A 24,040-nucleotide genomic window follows, 5' to 3' on the forward strand; every position below is an offset into this window, starting at 1 on the left:
TTTAACAGAAAAGCAAGCATATTGTATGCAGGATTTGGCATGGCAGAAAGCGTATAAAGAGGGCTCCCTTTATAACCACTAAAAAGCTGTCACTCATCTTAGTTCATCGCAATCTCACAAAGCTCTGTTACAATCAATGAAGCTGACTGCACAATAAATATCTTATTTACATAATTGTGTTTTATAATAAGAGGACTTGAGAGTGTGCAGAGTTTTTGTTCAGCGCTAACTTAAACACATCTGATTGGCCATTGTGTTCAAGAAATCAACAGATATGTCTGTTATTGGCTACATAGCTCAATGCTGCAAAAACACATTGTATATAGAAACCTTTGATGTTCTCCAGAGCGCAAACACAGATACGCACTAGATCGTTTGCAGCAGGCTGGTTTGAGTGAGAAACACTAGTCTTTCACGCTAGTCTTAAGCCTTTCACATGCTCCGCCTATGGTATACTTCATATCTGATCACAGTTTATATACAGTATTTATTTATTTATTTATTTAACCTGCCACAAGCTGGATACATTTTTGGCCCTGTTTTTTAGCATAAAAACCCCTTGCATCTTTTTATAAACATAAAACGAGTTTTCATTTATTGCTGTCTCCCTGAAGAATTAGAGATCTAGCTGGGACTTTATGTCCCTTTCTAATGAAACTAATAAGCAGGCTTGTGGAAACAGCAAATGTCAAGAGTGGCACAACGGATACAGTATAGAGAACACCCGAGCCAAACTGCATACTCATAGATTAAAAATGTCAATAGAGTTTATTTTCAGTTGACAAAGAAGGAAATGCAGCCTCAAATAGCTGAGACTCAATTGCAGGCAAACCGCATCACATTGATCAAAGCTGATGCTGTGGCAACAGCAGGCAGTAAAATCAGACGTACTTACTGGATTTATTAAAATGGGCTGTGAGAACTTGACAAGCTGTAACCCAGTCAGTGTAGATAAACAGGAACATACAAATGAGATTGCTTCAGGAAATATTCATGGAAACATTCTTTTGTAATAGCCAGGAGTATGCAAATCCAATCTGTAAATGCGACAGAGTGATTTTTGGGTAACACCATGGTAGTGAGTGAAATCTGCCTTAAGGTCTCATTTACAGTTATTCAAAAGAAATTATTGTTTTCTTACTTTTAAGTTGGTCACATTCATTTGCTGCATTGACCAACAGAAATCTGTTTGATTTGAAATGAATTTCTGTGTGCGCTGTTTCATACATCGACACAATTGACAATAGACCCTTTTTTGCCCTGCAGAATGTTGCTGAAATTTTGCGAATGTGGCCAAAGATCACATTCAACATTGCTCTGCAAATTTCGACAGCGAAATCCAGGCAATATAATTGGAATCCATGCAACCAGGCATTTTGAGTGAGGGCGAAAGTTTTACCAAAACATATTTTACAACAGGTTTAAGTTGGTTGTGCAAATTCATGTTGACCAACAAAAAGCTACTTGGTTTGAAAGTAACTTCAAACTAAACCACACTGAAAGCTCTTCTAAAAACACACAGCTGTGGCCACATTACATCAGTATTATTTTTGCTGCTGCATCTGTGAGACCCTTTTCACAGACTGTGATGACACATTTTAATGGTCATCAGCATAGTAAGTCTTGCAAAGTATATATATATATATATATATATATATATATATTATTTATTTATTTATTTTTATTTATTTTATTTTTTTATTTTTTTTTTTTTTTTTTTTAAATGTAGGTACATTTATAACACTATACTTAAAATTGTATTACCTTTTCATCAAATTACAAAAAAAAAAAAAAAAAAGAACCGCTGCTGTGAGGGTGTTTTTAATACAGTGGCTATGGTAAAGTTGACATCTTTCTCGCTTCTGACTGCCGTTATCAATTTCTCTCTATTTTATTTATTTTTTTAATCTTTTTGAAAGTTGTGTGTCTCGCTATTCGAGAACATGGGAACACAAAAGATACATAAAAATAAAAAATACATATAATTAATGTATTCTATCATTCACCGCCATAGAATTTTACCCAACTATGACAACTTAGGCTTCTGAGAAACCCGGGAATGTGAAAAGGGTCTATTCTGCTAAACATTGCTTAAGAACTAGATTGCTTCGGCAAACGAATTGTTGTTGGTTTTCAATGTAAAATGGCCCCATGAAAACAGAAGAACTAAACTGTTCTCTCATTGTAAACCATGACTTCCTGGGGCTTATTGCTTTACTAGAAACCAGCAACCCTCTATGGAGGGTTTATTACTATTTCCGTGACACTTCTGGTCCTCCATACATGCAGAGACCAATGTATTCTTTTAAACAGGTTCACCGCATACCATTTTTGTTTGTCCAGCATTTATCCACATTGTTGTGGAATAGAGGTGTGCTAACAATTTCAATTATTTTATTTCAATCATGAAATTACATATGAATCCAAAAGAAGGTAAAACTGTAAAAGGCTTTAGGCGTGACGTCACCCCGTCTCTGAGACGTTGACATCAGGAGCGCGCATGCGTCAGCGCTGTCGGTAGACCAATTCGGGAAGGTCGATCGCAGCTCAGTTAGCTGACAAACATGATGTCCCTTGCTGCTCGTTCGGGGACTTTTTCCCCTTACTTACAAGCTACAAATTATGTCGTGGCAGGTCCATTAAAACCTCTCATACCCGGCGTCGTCATGAAGGCCGATAAACTTTTGACGGACACCAAGAAACCTTTCCTGTGCCGCGAGTCCTTGTCTGGTCAGAGCGCTAAGAGCGGCCTCGCCGTGTCCACCAGCCTCAACGGTGAGTCTCACTGCGTGCTTTAGTGAAATCGAGAGTCCCGGTCTCATCGTAGCGTGAGGAGGCCGTGCAGCGGGCGCTCGCTCAAGGGCACAATGAATTCACACGTTTAATGTATATCATGAAATGATTTATTGGTTTTGTAGTGTTGTACGAAATTAATGCTAAATTATTACTGTTATTATAATTAATTAGAGTCGAATGTGTACTGTATAACGAAATAGAAGCATTGGCTCCCGTGCTACAGCAGTTAGCTTTATTGAGGCCTCGCTAATGTCCTTGCTGCAGTCCTTAGCAAATTAGCTTGTGACTTTTGTTGATTAAATAACTTGATTTCCCTCCAAGGTCCTTAATGATCGGCTTACTATTACATAATAAAATAAATGCCAGTATGTGCTAGATTTCGGGAAATTTCGTGTATGTTTTAGGACAAAGCTAGCTAAAAGTTTCTTACTAAGATAGGCCTGTTGTTATGTGCTGTTGAAGTAGAAGTTAAATTAGTTTGCTCTTATGAAAGCAGTGTAACTTTTTAATGTTATTTATTACAGCATGATTTCAGAGTGAGCTAATAAAAGAGACCAGTGGTTGAAGAATACTAAAAATGATCAAGGGTTTTCAATAATTAGAGACACAGAACCCCCCAGCCAGACTCTCAAACAACCTAAGCAACCCCGATGTAAACAAGTTATTTATAACAACTTTTATTAACAATATGAATTCTACAATGTTTAGCAGATCATTAGTTGGCATTGTGGAAAGTAGTTTGGCTAATAATATAGAATTTATATGAAAAATCGTCTTCTGGGTGTTTTATATACCAACATTATATACAGTCCACGTTGCAAATCTGTGATTAATTTAGAGATAATCTTGTGTATACATTTCATAAAGATCAAATGATTTTTTACCGGTGGTTTATTGATAAAGGGAGCAGGTTGTTTTTATTCCCTTTATATATATATATATATATATATATATATATATGTGTGTATATATGAGAGAGAGAGAGAGATATTCAGATTTATAATGAGGTGCATGAGTGACATGATTATATGTATAATAATATTGTTTTTTATTTATTTAAGCACGCTCTTCAGTGCGTTTCGCCCACACAGACATCAAGATCCCTGATTTCTCTGACTATCGCCGGCCTGAGGTTTTGGACTCCAAGAAGTCCTCACAAGAGAGCGGCGATACTCGGCGGGCCTTCTCCTATCTGATCACGGGTTCCACCGCTGTGATTGGAGTCTATACAGCCAAGACAATTGTCACACAGTTTGTCTCGTCCATGAGCGCCTCAGCTGACGTGTTGGCTCTGTCCAAGATTGAAATAAAGCTATCAGACATCCCTGAGGGTAAGAACATGACCTTCAAATGGAGAGGGAAGCCCTTGTTTGTGCGCCACAGAACAGAAAAAGAGATTTCTACTGAGGCCAGTGTCAATCTCTCTGAGCTCCGGGACCCCCAGCACGACAAAGACCGTGTTCAGAACCCGACCTGGGTTATTGTCATCGGTGTGTGCACCCATCTGGGCTGCGTGCCCATTGCTAATGCTGGTGACTATGGTGGCTATTACTGCCCGTGCCATGGCTCTCATTACGACGCATCTGGTCGCATTAGGAAAGGCCCTGCTCCACTCAATCTGGAGGTGCCCTACTACGAGTTCCCAGACGATGATACAGTGATTGTAGGATAAAGGACTGTACTATATTAACTATGATCAACACTGAACATCCGCTTTACTTGTTTGATTACATTATCTGCATTAACTTGATGGGTAACAGGTTAATTGTCAGTAATAAAGTGTATTTTATCTGATGGAAAACTCACTCCGCTCTATTTATTCAGTCTCAATATACAGAATCACATGGGTTGTTTAATTTGTTGCATTGCAGGTTTTTCAGATAATGAACAAATTAGATCTTTACATTGCCATAACGCATAACTGTTAAAGTGAAAATGACGGAAACAGCAGAACGTCAGCAATGATACGTGGAAGCTGATTAAAAACAGAGGAAATGGTAATGTTAAAAATGCTGTGTTTCTAATGATCTGTGCATAAACAGAAGCTAAGATGTGCTTACAGGGATGTGAACTAAATAAAAATGTCTGGTCATTATATGGTGTTATTGGAATTTTTGTTACTGGAACATGATCTCAAATAATAATCTAGATAAAGATCTCAATTTAAAAAAAAAAAAGAAGAAATTCTAACTACATTATTAACATTTACTCGTCTTATATCTATGTGGCTCAGCAGCTGTTCAAGAACTGCTAATTCAGGAAAAAATGTTGCCTTGTGCAGTTTAATCTCTTGAGAAGCTCTGAAAATGAATTATAGCAAATATGTTTTGGGAAATATGGAAATATATAATGAGGTTTCCTAGTCTTGCAGATAAATCTGTAAATAAATAAGTGCTTTATAACTTGGCCATTAAAACAAATCAATTTGATTAACCTGCAGTGCATTTTTTATTTGGATGTTTTCAACAATATGAATAATAGTTGCAGTAAGAAAATCTTAGTTACGCAACAATTGATTTAAGCTACCAGTAACACTTTTCTTCTGTAAAACATAATAGCTTGTTCATTAATCAAGATAGATCATGTGCTAGTGGTTCAGCAGAGATTTAGAAAGTAAAAACTAGCCAACAGGTCTAGAACTCTTACATATTGATTAATAATCAGCTCTAAATAGAAGTACTTAATGTCTGTAGATATGGCTAGAGAGCTGGTCATTCTATGAGCTTCACACTTCAGAGATAAACTGATTCTGTTTGATCATTTGGTTATTTTGTGAATAGTTACATAAAAGTACATAATCTGATGTACAACCAACAAACATATTGGTGTATGTAAATCTCAATCGTTGCAGCAATGTGTAGTTTACATCTTTTTACATCACATTGATACACTGCATTGGAATTTTGCTTTTATACAAAAAAGCAGAGGTCATGCTTAAGTCACATGTTAAGTAGAACCATAGCATGTAACAACATATTGAATTATTTTGAATCAGAAGGTCATGCTGGATTTTTGAATCAGAATATCCATATGAAGTGGATGTTCTGATGCTGTTGCTACAATGTATTGTTCAGAAACTGAGTTTCCAGATGAAGTAAACTGCAGTAAGCAACACAATGGCAAGTAAACAGTAGCATTCCTCTCATTCAGATATTATTTGAATACAAGTTTCAGGGCCATATTATCATATAGAGTAGCTTTTCTCCTTGGGTGCATTTTTGTTTGAATGTCTCTCAGGTCTGAGAAAGACATCGAACATGTCTGCAGGTTAATTGAGCCGACATGCTTCTTAACTGGGATGCAGAGAGCATCAGAAAATATTTGAGGTGAAACTTGATGCCACTTGACACAAAGCCACAAAGCATATTCTTTATTTGGAGCATTCTGTATAACCTAGCAAATAGCAGATTCAGGTATGCCTTTTACTTTTGCAGTTCTAATACTTTTCTATTAGCCAGTCTTTTTAAAATTTCAACCCTTTCTCTGAATGTGTCTTGGTAGCTGCCCTGAACATTCATTGATTTCATTTTCTGGCAGGCTTTGGGTATTTTAATACATTTAATGCACAGGATTGCCTTTCTCTCTACCTTCCTCTATAGAGCATCCGCCACTTCTATACAACCTGCTCAGTCGTCCTGGAGTCCTCAGCTCTTGCCAGGTCCTGCTGCCAGTAGCTTGGCAGACATTCAGGCCTCACTGATAGAATGATGATATCCCAGGGGTTGTCAGGGTACCATTGTGTATCAGCTGAAAATCACAGAGATCCCTGGCTCCAGCATATGTGTTTAGCATCCAACAGCAATCTCTTTATTGGGCTAATTTCTGGACAAGCATTCACTCTGAAATGCAAATTTCTCAAATTCAGCTCAGGAGGGTTCATCAGTCACTCTGGGCTTATTAAGACCCCTGTATGAAACAAAAACTTGAGTTGTTTTTTTCAGTGTAGGAGACTGAGGTATTGTAACATATTGTTTATTCAGTCACCTTTTTTTTACTTGTCTCGAATAAATTCCACTAGTTTTAGATGCACATCTGTGTGTACAATTGGACTGCATAATGCACAACTTCCCTGTAGAGACAATACAAATTAGTCCAATGGGAGAATCAGGTAATTCTGTTTTGTTTTGACAAATGACTCAGGATTTAATTTGTATTGTGGTAATAAAGCCTTTTTTTTTTTTTTTTTTTTTTTTTAATTGAGATTAGTTATTTTCTTTCTGATGCAATAGAACGAAGTGCTGGACAAAGACCAAAATGCATTCTGTAGGCTACTCATATCACAATGCTGTTGCCTTGTTGATCTTTTTTTATAGTTTGACTTGATCTATTCAAAGCCTATAGAGGAAGTGTGTGATGATTCAGATGCTGCATCTATTATCTTTGAAGAAAATATGTGACTCTGTGAGGGTGGAACAAGAAAACCAAGACAATTAGCTTAAAATTCTCTCTGATTTGCTTTCCTATTATCTGATATGTCACATTAATGTTATAATCCTCCATTTGTCTCAGGGGTGATCAGATTACGATGAAAGATTTATTAGGCTCCTCGTAATTCATTTGAACTTGTTTTGCATAACTTTACATAGTAATGAGTTTTTCTTTTCTTTAATAAGAATGGCTGCTAATGCATCTTTTCCTCTAGTATCATTCAGTCTGTTTATTAATCTGTTCCATCTTCATGACAGTGCACTTTTATTTTTAGTGAAAAATAAAAATCGCATAATCATAATCACAAGTGATGCGTACTTTTTTTTTTTAACCTTATTTCTGAATTACTGTTTAGCTAGTTCATCCCCATTTTAGTCATTTAGCTATCAAACTATTATGCTTAATGCTCATGAAAAAAGCCTGGGCTTTAATAGTGATCATTAGGTATTATTCATATATGCAGTTTTATTTTTATTGATGCTTTTAAGATTAACCCATAGGGCCTTCTAATACCAGTCATTTTTACAAGCATGTCCTTGCTATCGTTGAGGACCATTAAACTAACGGTAGCAATAACTGGTTTACCAGTACATCAAATTTCTTGACATGCATAACCCTCTGATCTCAGTCAAAACATCCAAAATTACTTTCACATAGCCTTGGGAAAAGAATTTGTAATTTAATAAAGTTGACATGGAAGAGAATGCTGCATTCATAACTTATAGCAGACTGCTCAAATAAAATTATTCTTACAGAAAAATAAAAACATTTCTTATTAGATTTAAATATTAAAAAGCCATTTTTTCCCCCTGATCTCCAGTGTCTTTTAAACAGACTGATTGACTGTGCAAATCGCTCTGTGTACATTCTGATAGGGAGCTTTAAAAAAGCGAGAATGGAGAAATTCAAAAAGATGCCCTATTGTCGTCCTCTCTCCCCTTTTTCTATGTGCATGAGAGTGAATAGGTGGAAATGAGACATCACATAGAAATCATCATATCATTAGGGAAATTGATCTCTGCTTTCATACTATGGTGCAATGTTGCCTGCAGCTGGAGCTTTACAAGCCCCCTCTAAAAAGCACCCTCCACATGTGGCACCACGCACTCTGCCCACATGTACAATGAGTGCCAAGAATGGAGCCTAAATGACTCTTCACTCTGGAGCGAAGCTGGGGAGCGAGGTTGACGTGGGGGACTAGAGAATAATAAACTCTAATGAAAGTCTCTCTTTTCTTCCTCCTTGTGTGCCAGGAGCTTTTGTGCTCTCACAAGCAGGCGCTGATCTACGGGTTGGGCTGTGAAGAGCTTCATTAATCTTGTCAGTCAACAGCAAACGGCAGCTGAGTCATCCTCTGGGCAAAAGTAGAAAGACAGAAAACAGCGCCCCGGGTCACCCTTCGGGCCACTCCCCTTGTGAATGCACAATCACTCTGTTCGATTACTTCAATTTTAGGTGCTTGTTGATTTTTTAAAATGTCTGTTTAACATTTATGCTTCGAGAAGCCACCCCTGCTATGGTTTTATCTTCTTCAGGATTTTGCTTCATTTATGGATTTGGTCCTCTCGCTCTCTTTCTTGCACTTGTACATCCAGTGACTAGCTGCCCTCTGGCTTCTCTCAATACACATTAATACACAAAATAAGCAGTGACAAAATAAAATATAATATTATAGACGTGAAGGACTATAGTGCGTTAAGAGCTCGCTCAGGTACTGGGCAGCTAAACTATTTAGTGCTTTGAAAGTAATTAGCAAGATTTTAAAATCTATACAACAGGGAGCCAATGCAGGTGTTGACAGAACCAGGGCTAATATGGTCATACTTCCTAGTTCTAGTAAGAACTCTAGCTGCTGCATTTTGCACCAGCTGTATGTACAAACCTGATTCCAAAAAAGTTGGGACACTGTACAAATTCTGAATAAAAAAGGAATGCAATGATGTGGAAGTTTCAAATTTCAATATTTTATTCAGAATACAACATAGATGACATATCAAATGTTTAAACTGAGAAAACGTATCATTTTAAGAGAAAAAATAAGTTGATTTTAAATTTCATGGCATCAGTCTCAAAAAAGTTGGGACAAGGCCATGTTTACCACTGTGTGGCATCCCCTCTTCTCTTTATAACAGTCTGCAAACGTCTGGGGACTGAGGAGACAAATTGCTCAAGTTTAGGAATAGGAATGTTGTCCCATTCTTGTCTAATACAGGCTTCTAGTTGCTCAACTGTCTTAGGTCTTCTTTGTTGCATCTTCCTCTTTATGATGCACCAAATGTTTTCTATGGGTGAAAGATCTGGACTGCAGGCTGGCCATTTCAGTACCCGGATCCTTCTTCTATGCAGCCATGATGTTGTAATTGATGCAGTATGTGGTCTGGCATTGTCATGTTGGAAAATGCAAGATCTTCCCTGAAAGAGACGACATCTGGATGGGAGCATATGTTGTTCTAGAACTTGGATATACCTTTTAGCATTGATGGTGCCTTTCCAGATGTGTAAGCTGCCCATGCCACATGCACTCATGCAACCCCATACCATCAGAGATGCAGGCTTCTGAACTGAGCGCTGATAACAACTTGGGTTGTCCTTGTCCTCTTTAGTCCGGATGACATGGCGTCCCAGTTTTCCAAAAAGAACTTCAAATTTTGATTCGTCTGACCACAGAACAGTTTTCCACTTTGCCACAGTCCATTTTAAATGAGCCTTGGCCCAGAGAAAACGCCTGCGCTTCTGGATCATGTTTAGATATGGCTTCTTTTTTGACCTATAGAGTTTTAGCCGGCAACGGCGAATGGCACGGTGGATTGTGTTCACCGACAATGTTTTCTGGAAGTATTCCTGAGCCCATGTTGTGATTTCCATTACAGTAGCATTCCTGTATGTGATGCAGTGCCGTCTAAGGGCCCGAAGATCACGGGCATCCAGTATGGTTTTCCGGCCTTGACCCTTACGCACAGAGATTGTTCTAGATTCTCTGAATCTTTGGATGATATTATGCACTGTAGATGATGATAACTTCAAACTCTTTGCAATTTTTCTCTGAGAAACTCCTTTCTGATATTGCTCAACTATTTTTCGCCGCAGCATTGGGGGAATTGGTGATCCTTTGCCCATCTTGACTTCTGAGAGACACTGCCACTCTGAGAGGCTCTTTTTATACCCAATCATGTTGCCAATTGACCTAATAAGTTGCAAATTGGTCCTCCAGCTGTTCCTTATATGTACATTTAACTTTTCCGGCCTCTTATTGCTACCTGTCCCTACTTTTTTGGAATGTGTAGCTCTCATGAAATCCAAAATGATCCAATATTTGGCATGACATTACAAAATGTCACACTTTCAACATTAGATATGTTATCTATATTCTATTGTGAATAAAATAGAAGTTTATGAGATTTGTAAATTATTGCATTCCTTTGTTATTCACAATTTGTACAGTGTCCAAACTTTTTTGGAATCGGGTTTGTATCCAGTTTGTTTATCAAGCGAGCAGGGCAACCACCCAGTAGAGCGTTACAGTAATCTAGCCTTGAGGTCATGAACGCATGAACTAACTGTTCCGCATTTGTCATTGACAGCATATGTCATAGTTTAGATATATTTTTAAGATGGAAGAATGTGGTTTTACAGATGCTAGAAATGTGGCTTTCAAATGAATGATTGGTATCAAAGACTACACCCAGGTTCCTAACTGACGACGAAGACTTGACAGAACAGCCGTCAAGTGCTAGAGTATTCTAGGTTATACAGAGGTTTTTGGTCCAATAATTAGAATCTCTGTTTTTTTCTGAATTTAGTAGTAGGAAATTACTAGTCATTCTCTAATGAGAGACGTCTCTGTACTATGGTCTAAATCCTGACTGGAAATCCTCACAGATACCATTTCTTTCTAAGAAGGAACATAGCTGTGATGATACTGCCTTTTTTAGTATTTCTGACAGAAAAGGCCTGTAATTGACTAATTCTCTAGGATCAAGTCGTGATTTTTTTAATAAGAGGTTTGATAACAGCCAGCTCAAAAGTTTTCGGTACATTTCCTAGTGACAAAGATGAATTAATGATATTAAGAAGAGGATCTATGACCTCTGGAAGCATCTCTTTCAATAGCTTAGTCGGTATAGGGTCTACCATACATGTTGTTGATTTTGATGATTTAACAAGTTGTTAACAAATTAATAAAATAAAATAAAATACAAGCCATTAAAACAATAAAACAATACATCAACATTAAGACTCCAGATATTTACAGACAACTCTTGAATATGATGATCAAAGCAGCGACTGGTTTCTGAGGGTGTGCAGCTCAAATATGAGTTTTGCTGCAACAGATGCTTGACTGTCCTCCCCCAGTAACACCCACATTTGATCTTTTTCTGACAGTTTTGGAAAATGAAGTTTGAGAGTTTTTGAAGTATTTCTGTCTCTTATATTCTTAAACTTATTACAGTGAAGAACAAATCAGGCCTCTGTCTGAACCTAACCAGTGTCACAATGAGCACAGACTTTCTTTTGAAGAAATTCTTGTCTGTTTCTGCCTCTTTCTACTGTGATCAATGAGCTTGTACTTTATATCATCCGTCTATGCAGAAATATTCTGCCAGGTCACACTTTCAGTTCTGATTTTTACTTTTGTTTTAAAAAATGGCCCAAATATGTACAGGGGTTAGACAATGAATCTGAAACACTGGCCAATATAGTGTTGGAAGATTCACGCCTATGTATGCATGGTCTTGTGGCAATTTTCACTGATTGTACATTGCATCAGTAAGAGCAGAGTGTGAAAGCTGAATTAGCAGAGCAATAGCACAGCTGTATAAAATATTGAATTCCACGCAACATAATGGGAGACATATCAGAGCTAAAAAGAGGACAAATTGTTGGTGCGCATCTCGCTGGCTCATTTGTGACCAGGACAGCAAGTCTTTGTGGTGTATTGAAAGCTACAGTATCCACGAAGGATGAACCACATCCAACAGGAGTAACTGTCAATGCAAGAAGAAGCTGTCTGAAAGGGATGTCCAGGTACCAGGACTGTATCAAAGAAAAAAAACAAACAAACAAAAAAAAAAAAACATAAAACCACAGCTGCCCCCAACTCACTGCAGAATTAAATGCACACATCGACTCTCCTGTTTTCACTCAAACTGTTTGTCGGGAGCTCCAGTCAATATTCATGATCGGGCTGCTAAAGCCAAACCTTTGGTCACTCATGCCAATGCCAAATGTCAGTTTCATTGGTGTCAACAGTGTAAATCTTGGGCTGTGGACAATGTAAAACATGTTTTGTTCTCTGATGGGAGTTACAGTGTGGAGAGGCCCCAAAGAATTTTAACACACAGACTGTTGCTGCCCAGAGTGAAGCACAGGGGTGGATCAGTGATGGTTTGGGCTGCAATATCATGGCATCCCTATTGTGCTTGATGGGTGCATCACTGCCAAGGACTACTGAAATATTCTGGAGGACCATGTGCACCTAATTGTTCAAACATTGTACCCTGAAGGTGGGGGCGTGTATCTGAATGATAATGCACCAAACACACACAGCAAGACTTGTGACAGAATGGTTTGATGAACATGAAAGTGAAGTTGAACATTTCTCATGGTCTGCACAGTCACTAGATCTAAAAATTTTTGAGCCACTTTAGAGTATTTTGGAGGAGCATGCAAGTCAGAAAACGTTTTCCTCCACCAGCATCACAAAGTGACATGGCCACTGTTCTGAAAGAGAAATGGCTCAAAATCCCTCTGGCCTCTGTGCAGGACTTGTATCTGTCTTTCCCAAGATTAACTGATGCTGTATTGGCTGCAAAAGGAGGCCCTACACCATACTAATAAATTACTGTCTAAAACCAGGTGTTTCAGTTTCATTGTCCAACCCCTGTAGACAAAATTGTAGCTGGAATGTCTGTGAATTTTCTTTCGCATTCACTGCCAGACCAAACCCTCCTTATGCTCTGATTTTTAAATCAAGGTAGTCACAGAGTAGAGTATGTTATAAGGCAGAATTTCCCAGCGTAAAGGTCTATCTGGTTTCCTGTGATCACCAGGTTACCTGCATAAAGGGGAAATTTCACCACAGAATTACTGATTGCTCCAGCAGCACTACTAACTCATGAATGCACAAGCTGAACAGAGCTGGACTCAAACTGCAGCCCAGTCTCACTCCATACCCTTGTGTGAAAGAGTTTGTTCTTTTATTGCCTAATTTACTCTCTTTCTCTCTGCCCTCATTCCATCTCTCCTCCATGCTTTTTAGTCCTTTATATCTATCCTTAGAGAAAGAAGGAAGCTGTGCTTTGAGTGATAGGGACAGGGCTCTCAGCAGGACTTCATAATCTTGTTTATATCAGAGTAATTAACGCTTCTTTGAACTCATCGTATTTGGCATATCCAATTAGTTGCCTTTCCCTTTCCACCAAATAACACAGAGTATGCCTTTTCTGCTCACATGCTTTTAAACAATGGGTTGAGTACATATATTTCAAGAAGTTCTCGACATAATCTACTTGAATAAAAATGCAGGAATTTTAGGATGAAGCATTGATTTGGCGGGCCAATTTATGTGCTCACCAAAATCCTGGCGGGAGCCTCTACTGTGATATAAAGAGAAAGTCTTTTGTATACTGCTTTTTAGAAGTTCAGAGTCCAAAATTATGGCTTTTTGGAGAGGATCATTTCCCTCAGAGTGAATTTCCAACTGTGAAGAATATGTGATATTGCTTTTAAACAGAACAGGAATTTAATATTCAGAAATGTGATGCCATTAACATAGTCCAAAAGTCCCAGTGCTGTTGGACTGTATATCAGCACTCTTGAACATGTCTCAGCCAATCAATATAACATAAATATATCACCAAAAATAAACCATAAAAGACGTATCAATTCAGGTTAAATACTTTGAAGGTACTATAGCTTGAATGTTACATCTATTATTTTCCCCCAATCGATGATTGTGATATTATGTTGGCTCTACACTTTTACATGATTTACTTTTTAGCTTCCTTCTATTTGAGATTTATTTATTGTATTGTATACAATAAAACAAACTAAATGGACATTTGGAACCTGAAATTGAGAGATTTCTGGAGAAAAAACAAACTACAGTAAATAAATATATAAATAAATATCACCATTGAAATTTCATTACACTGACATTTTTTAAAGGTTTTGTTTTTGTGCAAAGAAAATATGTGTTTTGTGCTCTGGGATGACACGAGCATGACAATTCATCATTTAAGCACACAAACAAACATTGCACAGTAGTGGTACAATATTAATGTGAAAGAGGCCTCATTTTCTGCAACATGCATTGCAAATATCATTTAAAATTTCACACATGCTAATAATCTTTAAAAACAAAAGTATTCCCTGTACCCCTCAAACCCTTATGAAATGGTACAATACACACCTGTATCTCCTAACACACTAGATGAGGAAAAGGAAGCGTCCGAGGTTGACGAAGAGAAAAATGTAAGCAATAAGCAGATGGATGAATGAGGCCAAGGGGTTCAAACATCTGCTGGCGCTACAGTGATGATAGGAGGCTGAAATATCTCTGCCTGTATGGAGGCTGGCAGGGCCAATCTGCTTCCTATGATTCACTGAGAAACCGGACAGATTCATCACAGAGAGGGGCCGTCTCCTCGCCCGTGCTTAGACGGGCCGGTTTGTTCAACAGATCATAAGGACAGAGCAAAGAGCTCTTTGCAGTCAGAGAGATGTTCCCGCTCTGAGACTCGGTCATGATATTCAGATTTTCACTTTATGTACTGAGATGGAATTGTCATTTATCTACATGTTGGTAAGAAGAAATTTTTACTATCTTTATTCATTAATAAGAAGATACAAAACATCCAATAGTCTATTTACACATTTACAAATATCTGTGCATGCTTTTTGTGCATGCATTTCTTACCAATGATCTCAAGGAAATGATTATGTTTAGCTGAGAACATTTTTCAATGCAATTGCAAGGCTTCACCCTTACTGTACTACGGTGTAAAGCTCAGAGCAGGATACTAGGCAAGAAATTGTGCATTTGTGGAATAAAAACCCTTCTTCTTTTCATTTCCCAACATACATTAATCTATCCATCTGTTGAGTTTTTCTCATTTTCTGCCTATATATTTCCATAAAAAATGCCTCTGGTATGGACTTGCTGTCACAGAACATAGAAAAATAAAGAAGATATATGAGATTTTCAAGCTGTTCAAAAACTGCTATTCTCAGCATCTTCGTGAAAAGACACAAAAGTTTTTCCTTCTGCCAGTTCACCATAAAACACGAAAAAAAGAGAAACTTTTTATTTCATACAGCCAGGAAGCTCAGTGCACTCAACGCCACATAAGGAGGTGAGCACAATGCACACAAACTTTGGATCTCATTATTGGCTATTGGTTGTTGTAGGTCGGAAATGATTTGAGAGATTTGAAAGCTGTAATGAAAATATCTATCTATCTATCTATCTATCTATCTATCTATCTATCTATCCATCCATCCATCCATCCTTTGATGCCTTTTTAAAAAATCACATGGGTTTAATCCAGGCCCATTAAAATGTATTGTATCAGCACAAGGAATGACCTAAGTATTGAAAAATATATCCTTGTGATTGTAAAAAAACAAACACCTGTGTAGGTGTTCAGCTGCGTCTAGTTGTTTTGAAAGCATTTCGAGAATATAAATGTGCAAATGCCTGTAGATATATAGAGTTTTGGTGGTGGTTGTGTCTAATTAAGAAATGTATACATGCAATTTAAAAGTGTAGCCTAGTCTTAGTCTTTAGCTCACACAGACTGATGTTGTGCTCATTGTGTGAAGAGTTTTGAAAAAGTGACCTAAGTAGCCTATTGAGAAATGTGTCCTATAGAAATTGTACCTTCCCCTTTCTCTGTTCTGTTGAATTCTGATTATTATTCTAATACTTTCTTCACACACTTGAATGAATGCTCCTTTATAAAACCTCATTTGCCATGTGCATATTTAATGTAAAGTGAGATGCCCTGTATCCTGTCTTGCCATATCTGTCTGCAGCAAATCATCTGAGTGCTCGTCTCTGTCAACACCAAAGTCAAGTGACCTCAACTGCTAACATGTTTAAATGAGGCCACTCAAGTCACACTATATTAACCCAGCCATTTTATGAAATTTCTCAATCTTTCCAAGTCTGTATTTATCTTTTCAACTGCCAATTATTTAAACCTTTGTCTTTGCAAAAGTAAGAAAATGTCGAGCCACATAATAATGAATTTAAACTAAATAGACAATGTCTTCTGTGTGTGAATCACCAACTAGTCCAAATGGCTCCTCAGAGATGCATTTCAATTCAGATTGAAAAAAAAAAAAAAAAAAAAAAAAGAATTATAATAATTTATTAAATTATCTTTTTATTTATTTATTTTTTGGTTTGACAAATTAACACATTCTGTTTGCAGTTAGTAACACAGCTAATAATTTAACAGTGCATCTCATTCCAGCTGCATCACAAAAGTTTAAGAGAAAGATCTGCTGTAATGAGAGGCTAACCTTGTAGCTTTTGGATGAACGTGTCTCCCTGTGAATGTATATTTTACAAGACAGGGGTTTGTGGGAATAGTGCACTACTGAGTCCCATGCATGCTATTAAAATCACCAAATGAAACATCGGAGTTGGCATCTATACACTTCAAATTGTTTTGCAAAAATGGTTCATAAAGAATTTTCTGTCCCTCATTCCAACATGTCCCTGGGCCATACTCTTTCTCTCTCACAGGCAATAGACTTATTTTTAATCTTTCAAGAATTCACTGAACAAGATGGAGAACGAGCATTTCCTGCTCTCTGTCTCTGATGAGTGAAGGACATGACAACTTCAGAAAGACATTTGAACAGCCAGCCACTTGATGAATGTTTTATTCTTACAAGTGTTATATCAAAAGCACATTCCTGGCATTCCAGATCATTATAAAGGGTTGTCGTTGAAAGTGATGAAATAAATATTTTAAATGTGCAATATCTTCAAAGAATAATACATGCCAATATATATTTAATAATAGAGGCGCCTGGGCTGCATTTGATGGGTTTACTGATGTAGTTACTTTGCTCTGGCTTATTTTGTACACTCTGCTAAATGATACATAATAAAGTGTCAGCATATAACTTGTGCCATCTGCCACCAGCTTTGAAATATGGTCCTTAGGTTCAGAAAAGTATCAAAAAGCATATTTTTAAGTACATTTTTGTTTTAAGTACAGATTTGTATTAGTAAGCCATCAAAGAGCAAATATACTCTGTATGATGTTATTTTAATGAGGATGAAGGGTGATGAAAGGAATGAAGAGAAATTTCTTTCTTTCTTTCTTTCTTTCTTTCTTTCTTTCTTTTTCTAAATCCAGAAGGAGGTGTGTGCCCCTCTCCAAATTACAATCATCTACGGAATGGCTGTGCATTATTGTTTTATCAGGGAAGCATAAAGATGCCAGAGAGCTGTGACAGATGTGGAAAGATAATTAAAATATCAGTCATGTAACTGCAAATTAAATGTCATTTTGATTTCGCATACCGCCTGACATGCAACCAATAGGCAGCTGGGTAATCATCAAAATACCGATGAGGCCGTTCGTCAAGGGCCATATCGCAATCCTCTGTTTCGGCTCACCGTCTCTCTCCAAAAGACACTCTAATTAGTAAACCCTCTGTGCTCTCAAGATAAAGCAAAGGCAGCAAGTGCTTTCTGTTTAGCAAGGCCTTCTTTTACCAGTGAGCCAGCCTTTCCCTGGCAGACAGCGCATATGCATAAGCAATGGTGAGGATGAGAATCAGGTTTACTTAAATAAATTTGAATCTAAGTTAAACACAGCAATGTGAAAAAAACTGATCAGAAAATATCTCTTCCTGTGTGAGACAACAAACAACATGCTCATATTAACTTGGCCTGCTACATCGCCATCATATGCTACTATTTATTTATTTATTCTTTATTTTTTTGCTCTCAGCAGATGTTCAACATGCTGTGTCATTTTGTCCACAAAAAGGGTTTTCTGCACATTGGGTCCCACAAAAAAAAAAAAAAAAAAACTGGCACTGTGGTCCCTCAGAGCCATCTGCCATAGTGTTATCAAATTTGGCACCACTTCTGTGCCTCTTTTTCACCTGGCTTCAGCCTTCAGAATGCAAAAAAAGGAGAAACATTCAATGTTCATAAAGAAAGTTGATGCAAAAGAGAACAGAATAACCGAATATGTCAGACATCAGAAGATGTCAGATGTCTCAAAAGCTGCTCTTCTGAACTGACAGGAATCCCCATAGACCGCCCTTATTTCACTTTCCTCTGGGAGACAGTAAGTGCTTCACCATGAGAGGCAGAAACAATGTCTCTCGTTTATGCATTCTCCTGAATCTGTTTATCAATCCTTTCAGAAAACTAACAGCTAACATTAAAGGCCAAATCAAAATGAAAGTGAAAATTGATCTCTGCGTTGGACTTAAATTTAATCATATCTTGGGTTAGTTTAATAGCCCTGGGCTAAAACATTTTATAGACTTTTTTCCCCCCAAAAAAATGTGCATTGGAAGGGGGTTGGGTGTGAAATGGAGGGTCAAAGAGGAGACAAGCACAGGAAAAATAAAAAAAAAGTCTTGTTGTTCTTAATGTCCCTGTGCTTGTCCTTTACAGATATGTTAAGCCCCCAGGTGCTGATTTACAGTTTAATGGAGCATGTAAAAAGACAGTCATGCCTTTCACAGAATTTCATGCCTGTTGCACATATTGTAGATGACACCAGTCAAATATAGCTCTCTTAGTATACATACTGTATCCACCTTATTTTTAACATAAGATTGGGCCATTTTAAACTTTAATGTGCAAGCCTTCCCACTCTTAGAAAAAAAAAAAAGTTAAATCTCTCTCTCAAAAAAATATCTAATATAATGTTCTATATACATTTGAACCCTAGGATTCTAGACTCAATTTTAAAGAACCATTATGCCAAAAATATTCTATACAAGAAGAAATGTCTTGCATAAAACTTTCATGTTTAACAGGATATTTTTTGTACTGATTGTATGTTTACGTATGTTTATGAGCTGTTTAAATAATGAAATTTAATTAAAATAAAAAATGAGTAAAAACACAATTAAAAATAAATCTATAAAATGATCACATGCTGGAAACCCCTAAAAGGTTGTATATACTGAATGAAGTACCTGACAGAACCCTTTAAGGTTCTAAATAGAACCTTTTCTTCTAAGAGTGTCAGACACTTCCAGGTATTTTAGCTTCACAAAAACAATCTATTATGCTACTTGATTGCAAACTGGTATTTGTTATAAAATAATGTTCATGTATTATCGGAATCATAAACATTCTGTACTTTTACACTTACCACACTCTAATTATTAACTTAGTAATAATGAAGGTGAATAAAAGAGGGATAAAAGCACATTGTATGAAACTGAGGACAAGAAGTCACAGACTGGGAAACAACAACACCCCACCAAAATGATTACAATGAATAAATATTGGATTTTGCTGTGAATTAAGAATATAGAATGAAAACATAAATAAAACCATTTGTTGAATGTGGTCCTGAGTTTGTGAAAATATTTCAAAACATCTACGTATGCAGGAACTTTTCAGCAAGCACAGCTGTGCTCAATGGAGATACCACCAGTCTCGAAATTACCATATTTCCGCAGCAATTAGTCACCTGTGCAAACTCTGGACCTGAGTGGGTAAGCAAGGGCGAATCGCCGGCCTCCTACGTCTTCTGCATACCAGATTAAACAAGTGGCCTGAGATTCCCATGAGACATCTATGAGGTCACTCTGTGCTTTGATACATAAGCAAGGGATGCTGCCTGGTAGTTATGTGTTTGGGTGTTTTTTTTTTTTTTTTTTTTTTTATGTTACTGTTTGAACATAATGTGGCCAGAGGAGAAACTGTGGTACGATAATTGCTTTAGCCCTGCAGATAAGGAGAACATTTTCTCTATAATGATAGAAAATGCCTGAGGCCTCTCTATCTCCTTCTTTCCAGTCTCTCAATAAGTGTCTGAAAATATTTTATGCATTAGAGTTAAAATGGAAGGAAAAGGGATGTACAGATGTGCTTTTATTTCTGTATTACAACCACACCTAATCTGCATAAGACATCATATATCAATTATATAATTTTTCTTTAGCTCATTGAGTCACCACCAATATATTATACAAAACAGAATTTGTAAACTCATATTCCCTTTGCATTTGATTTCCCATGAATCCACATATTTACCTCAGATGATGGTATTTATTATAAAAAATAAAAAAAAATAAAAAAAAAATCCTTGTGCTGCATGTCTGCAAAGGTTGTAGTAAAATAACCCATGAATTTAAGCTGACATCAAAGGTCCCTCAACCACTAGTATGAAAAAAAGGAGAAGGGCTCTATTTATTTAAATTAAAATTAGTAGCTGTTTTGTTCTTGTGAATTTTCCTTTTTTTTCAGTGGGGAGTGAAATAGCAGCATAGAAAAGAGCATAAGAAAAAGAAGAGGCTTCAGTGAAATAGTTTGTGACAAATGTGTGAAATAGTTTCTGACAGGCTTGAAAATTGTAGCATTTAACCATATGCAAGATGCTATGTTATAGAGAAGCATTGCTCTTGATTAATATATGACATATACCATATGTCAAAACTCTTTTGAGAATTCAACTCTCTCTGGCTCTCTCTTTCTATATATCTGTTTAAATTATTATGACAAATTAGAGTAGTTTGGTATAATTGGCTGATTTCATATGCTGATTACAATCCTGACCTGCTGCTTGGCATGTATTATATTATTGTTATTGTGCAGAAGAAAGTATCTTTGTTCCTCTGACTATGGCCAACTTCACTATATGTGATGTTTCTGTATGTAAACAACCATGATCTGATTATTGTGCATGATGTATATTACACTGCATTGCATGTATTGTATTATAGCCTATAATGTGAGTCTGACATTTAGCTATTAAAATATATTGGTTACTTGTGGACATTGCAGGATTGCACAGAAAAGTGTAAGATTTTGATATAATGAAAAAAAAAAAAAAATCTAAAAAAATAAAAATAAAAAAGCCATTTTTGTAAATATTATGTTGTTAAAAAAATCAAAAGTATGCTTCTAAAATGGTATGCTTCTTTTATTTCTCTAATGCTTCTATATTTCCTTTTGATTAGAGCAAGTGAAATTGTTGTGACGATAAAGGAGACTGAATGATAACTAAAGGACACAACAATAGGGTTAAACAGGGGTTTTTGTCCTCTTCCAATCTCACCAACTATCCGATTAAATCTTTTCAGGGAGAAAATCAATAGAAGGACACTTGTTTAGGGTCATTTGGAGAGGTGGCTGATTTAGCATCCAGTGCCTATTGCTCCGGATGTTGTACTTGCAACTGTCTCTTGTCTGTTTTAGCCCATCTTACATGAGAAGAAGGTGGGTTCTCTTTTTAAGTGGAACTTAACACTGCACCATGGAGTTGATCCTATGGGAACGCTTCGCGTGAGCTGGTGTCTGAAGCATGTGTCAGCACACACCAATTTTAATTGGCTACTGCAGTCAGGTGATGTCACAGACATGCTGAGGTGCTATAAAAGGGCGCCTATGGAAAACATCATCAGCTTCAGATTGTCTGAAGGAAGACGTACAGATATGCCTGAAGTATGGCAATGCGACGCAGTGTCTCGTTCCCCTTCTCAGGGAACCGGGTTACATACGTAACCTAGACATTTTGTTGCTGAATGGAAAATGGTTTGAACAACAAGGGGAAAAAAGATCTAAAGAATCAATCATTGGGGTGCTCATAATGACCTCATAAGATCAAACTCAAATTATTGTGGTACTTGTTTAAAACTTATGTCACTGTAATACGAATAGGCTACTGTAAATCACTTTGGATAAAAAAAGTGGTTTAAAAAAAAAAGGAAAAAAAGTGGTTCAACCCAAAAATGGGTCACAGGTGTGCTCGGAATGCAAATAACTCATTAATAAAATAATCTAAAAATAAAATAATAACAAAACATTTGTTGGCTTATGCAGTTTTTAAGGACATTTTTGTTTACCTTTGCATGATACATTGTTGGCACTGTGTTGGTTTGCCACTTGGAATTTAACATGAAATCTGGATCTTTAAGCAAGACCTGTAGAGAACCATTTTATCATATTATATACATATACATTATATATATATATATATATATATATATATATATCTCATTAGGCACTGATATTTTGAACAGCACTCATCTATCATAAGCACTCTCACCTCTATCCAGTGATGCTTCGAGAGTTGACAATATTCAAACTCTATGACTGCAGCTGCCTTCCCACCATCCAAGCTTCAGAAGGTTTATTTGTCACCATGGTGATAGCACTCAGTTACCATGCTACAGTCTTTTGTCAGCTTGAACCACAATAGGTAGGTTTCAATGCTTCTCTAAGTGTGTGACTGTGATCAACCCGCAGTTCCCCAAATGTCATTCAAATACTCAAAGGTTAGTTTAATCATACACCAGAATCCTGAAATCACAGTGTTATTATCAGGTAAATAAACACATCATCCGGGATGACAGTGAGTGATGAATAACAAGCCATACAAAACTCTACATTTCTGTAAATGCTATAGCTTTATCTTGCCAAAAAGGTGTCTGTCAATCTCACCTTGAGGGAAGATGCTAGACCTCCTCATTAAAGGGTTAGTTCACCCCAAAATGAAAATTCTGTCATTTATTTCTCACCCTCATGTCGTACCACACCCGTAAGACCTTCGTTCATCTTCAGAACACAAATAAAGATCTTTTTGATGACAGAATGCTGTCAGATTTCCTTCCATAGACTGCCTTTGTAACTACCACTTTGACGCTTCAAAAACTTCATAAAGAAAACAAACCTCTTCTGGAAGCTCAAACATGCTGCGTAACCAATGAGGTTCATTCTCGTGTGTTACGCAGCACGTTTGAGCTTCTGGAAGAGGTTTGCTCTTGTGCGTTATTCAGGTTCAGTTGAGCTTCTGCTTATGTTCGCTGATCAGTGTTTACATACGAGTAAAAGCCTAAATTAAATCTGTTCATCATAACAAGCAATCGATTCTCTTCAGAAAATTTAGACTAAACCGCTCAATTCAGATTAGTTTTCCGATCACTTTATGAAGTTTTATTTTATTTTATTATGAAGTGTCATTTTTAATTCTGTCATTAAAAAGATCTTAATTTGTGTTCCAAAGATGAACGAAAGTCTTATGGGTGTGGAACGACATGAGGTGAGTAATTAATGACAGAATTTTCATTTTGGGGTGAACTAACCCTTTAACACCATGCAAAAAATAAATAAATAAATAAAAAAGAGAGCTTATTGCAAATCACTAAAAGGATGGAAAAATATGGGGTCCGTGGCAAGCTGGGTTAGGATTCACACAGCATCTTTGCTCTCTCTGTTGATCTGAGGGAAAGTTTCGACTGAGTAATTTCTGTATGTATTTTGAGCGTGTGATGTGCTCTTTAAGATGGCTGGAACGTTTGCTTATGGTGACCAGACGCTCACCCCAATCACCAGCGGACAGAGCCCATTCAATCTCATGGGGGAGCCATGATTGTTTGGTAGCATTGCTTGTTCTCCATCCAACTGATGCAGCTTACCTGCTTAGATGTATACATAATACAAGCTTACATGTAGGTTCCATTTTCATAGTTCACTTTTCGCTGTAGTCTAATTGAGTGGTGTAAAAGATCCTTTAATTGTTGTCAGAATTACATAAAATTTATTAAATTTAGGGAAAAAACAATTGAATAACAATGAATAATATTAATTCAACCA

At 36.9% G+C, this 24,040-nt stretch overlaps 1 protein-coding gene across 1 annotated transcript; it reads left to right on the plus strand.

Annotated features, from left to right (window-relative positions):
* Window positions 1-2,497: 2,497 nt before the first annotated feature.
* LOC127516194 (cytochrome b-c1 complex subunit Rieske, mitochondrial) lies at window positions 2,498-4,891 on the plus strand. Its single transcript, XM_051900569.1, has 2 exons — window positions 2,498-2,775; window positions 3,858-4,891. Exons 1-2 carry the CDS (start codon window positions 2,565-2,567, stop codon window positions 4,466-4,468), a joined length of 822 nt encoding a protein of 273 aa, XP_051756529.1. The 5' UTR covers window positions 2,498-2,564; the 3' UTR covers window positions 4,469-4,891.
* The last annotated feature ends 19,149 nt before the right edge of the window (window positions 4,892-24,040 follow it).

This window comes from Ctenopharyngodon idella, chromosome 7, assembly GCF_019924925.1.
Source record: "Ctenopharyngodon idella isolate HZGC_01 chromosome 7, HZGC01, whole genome shotgun sequence".
In the NCBI taxonomy this organism is placed as follows: domain Eukaryota; kingdom Metazoa; phylum Chordata; class Actinopteri; order Cypriniformes; family Xenocyprididae; genus Ctenopharyngodon; species Ctenopharyngodon idella.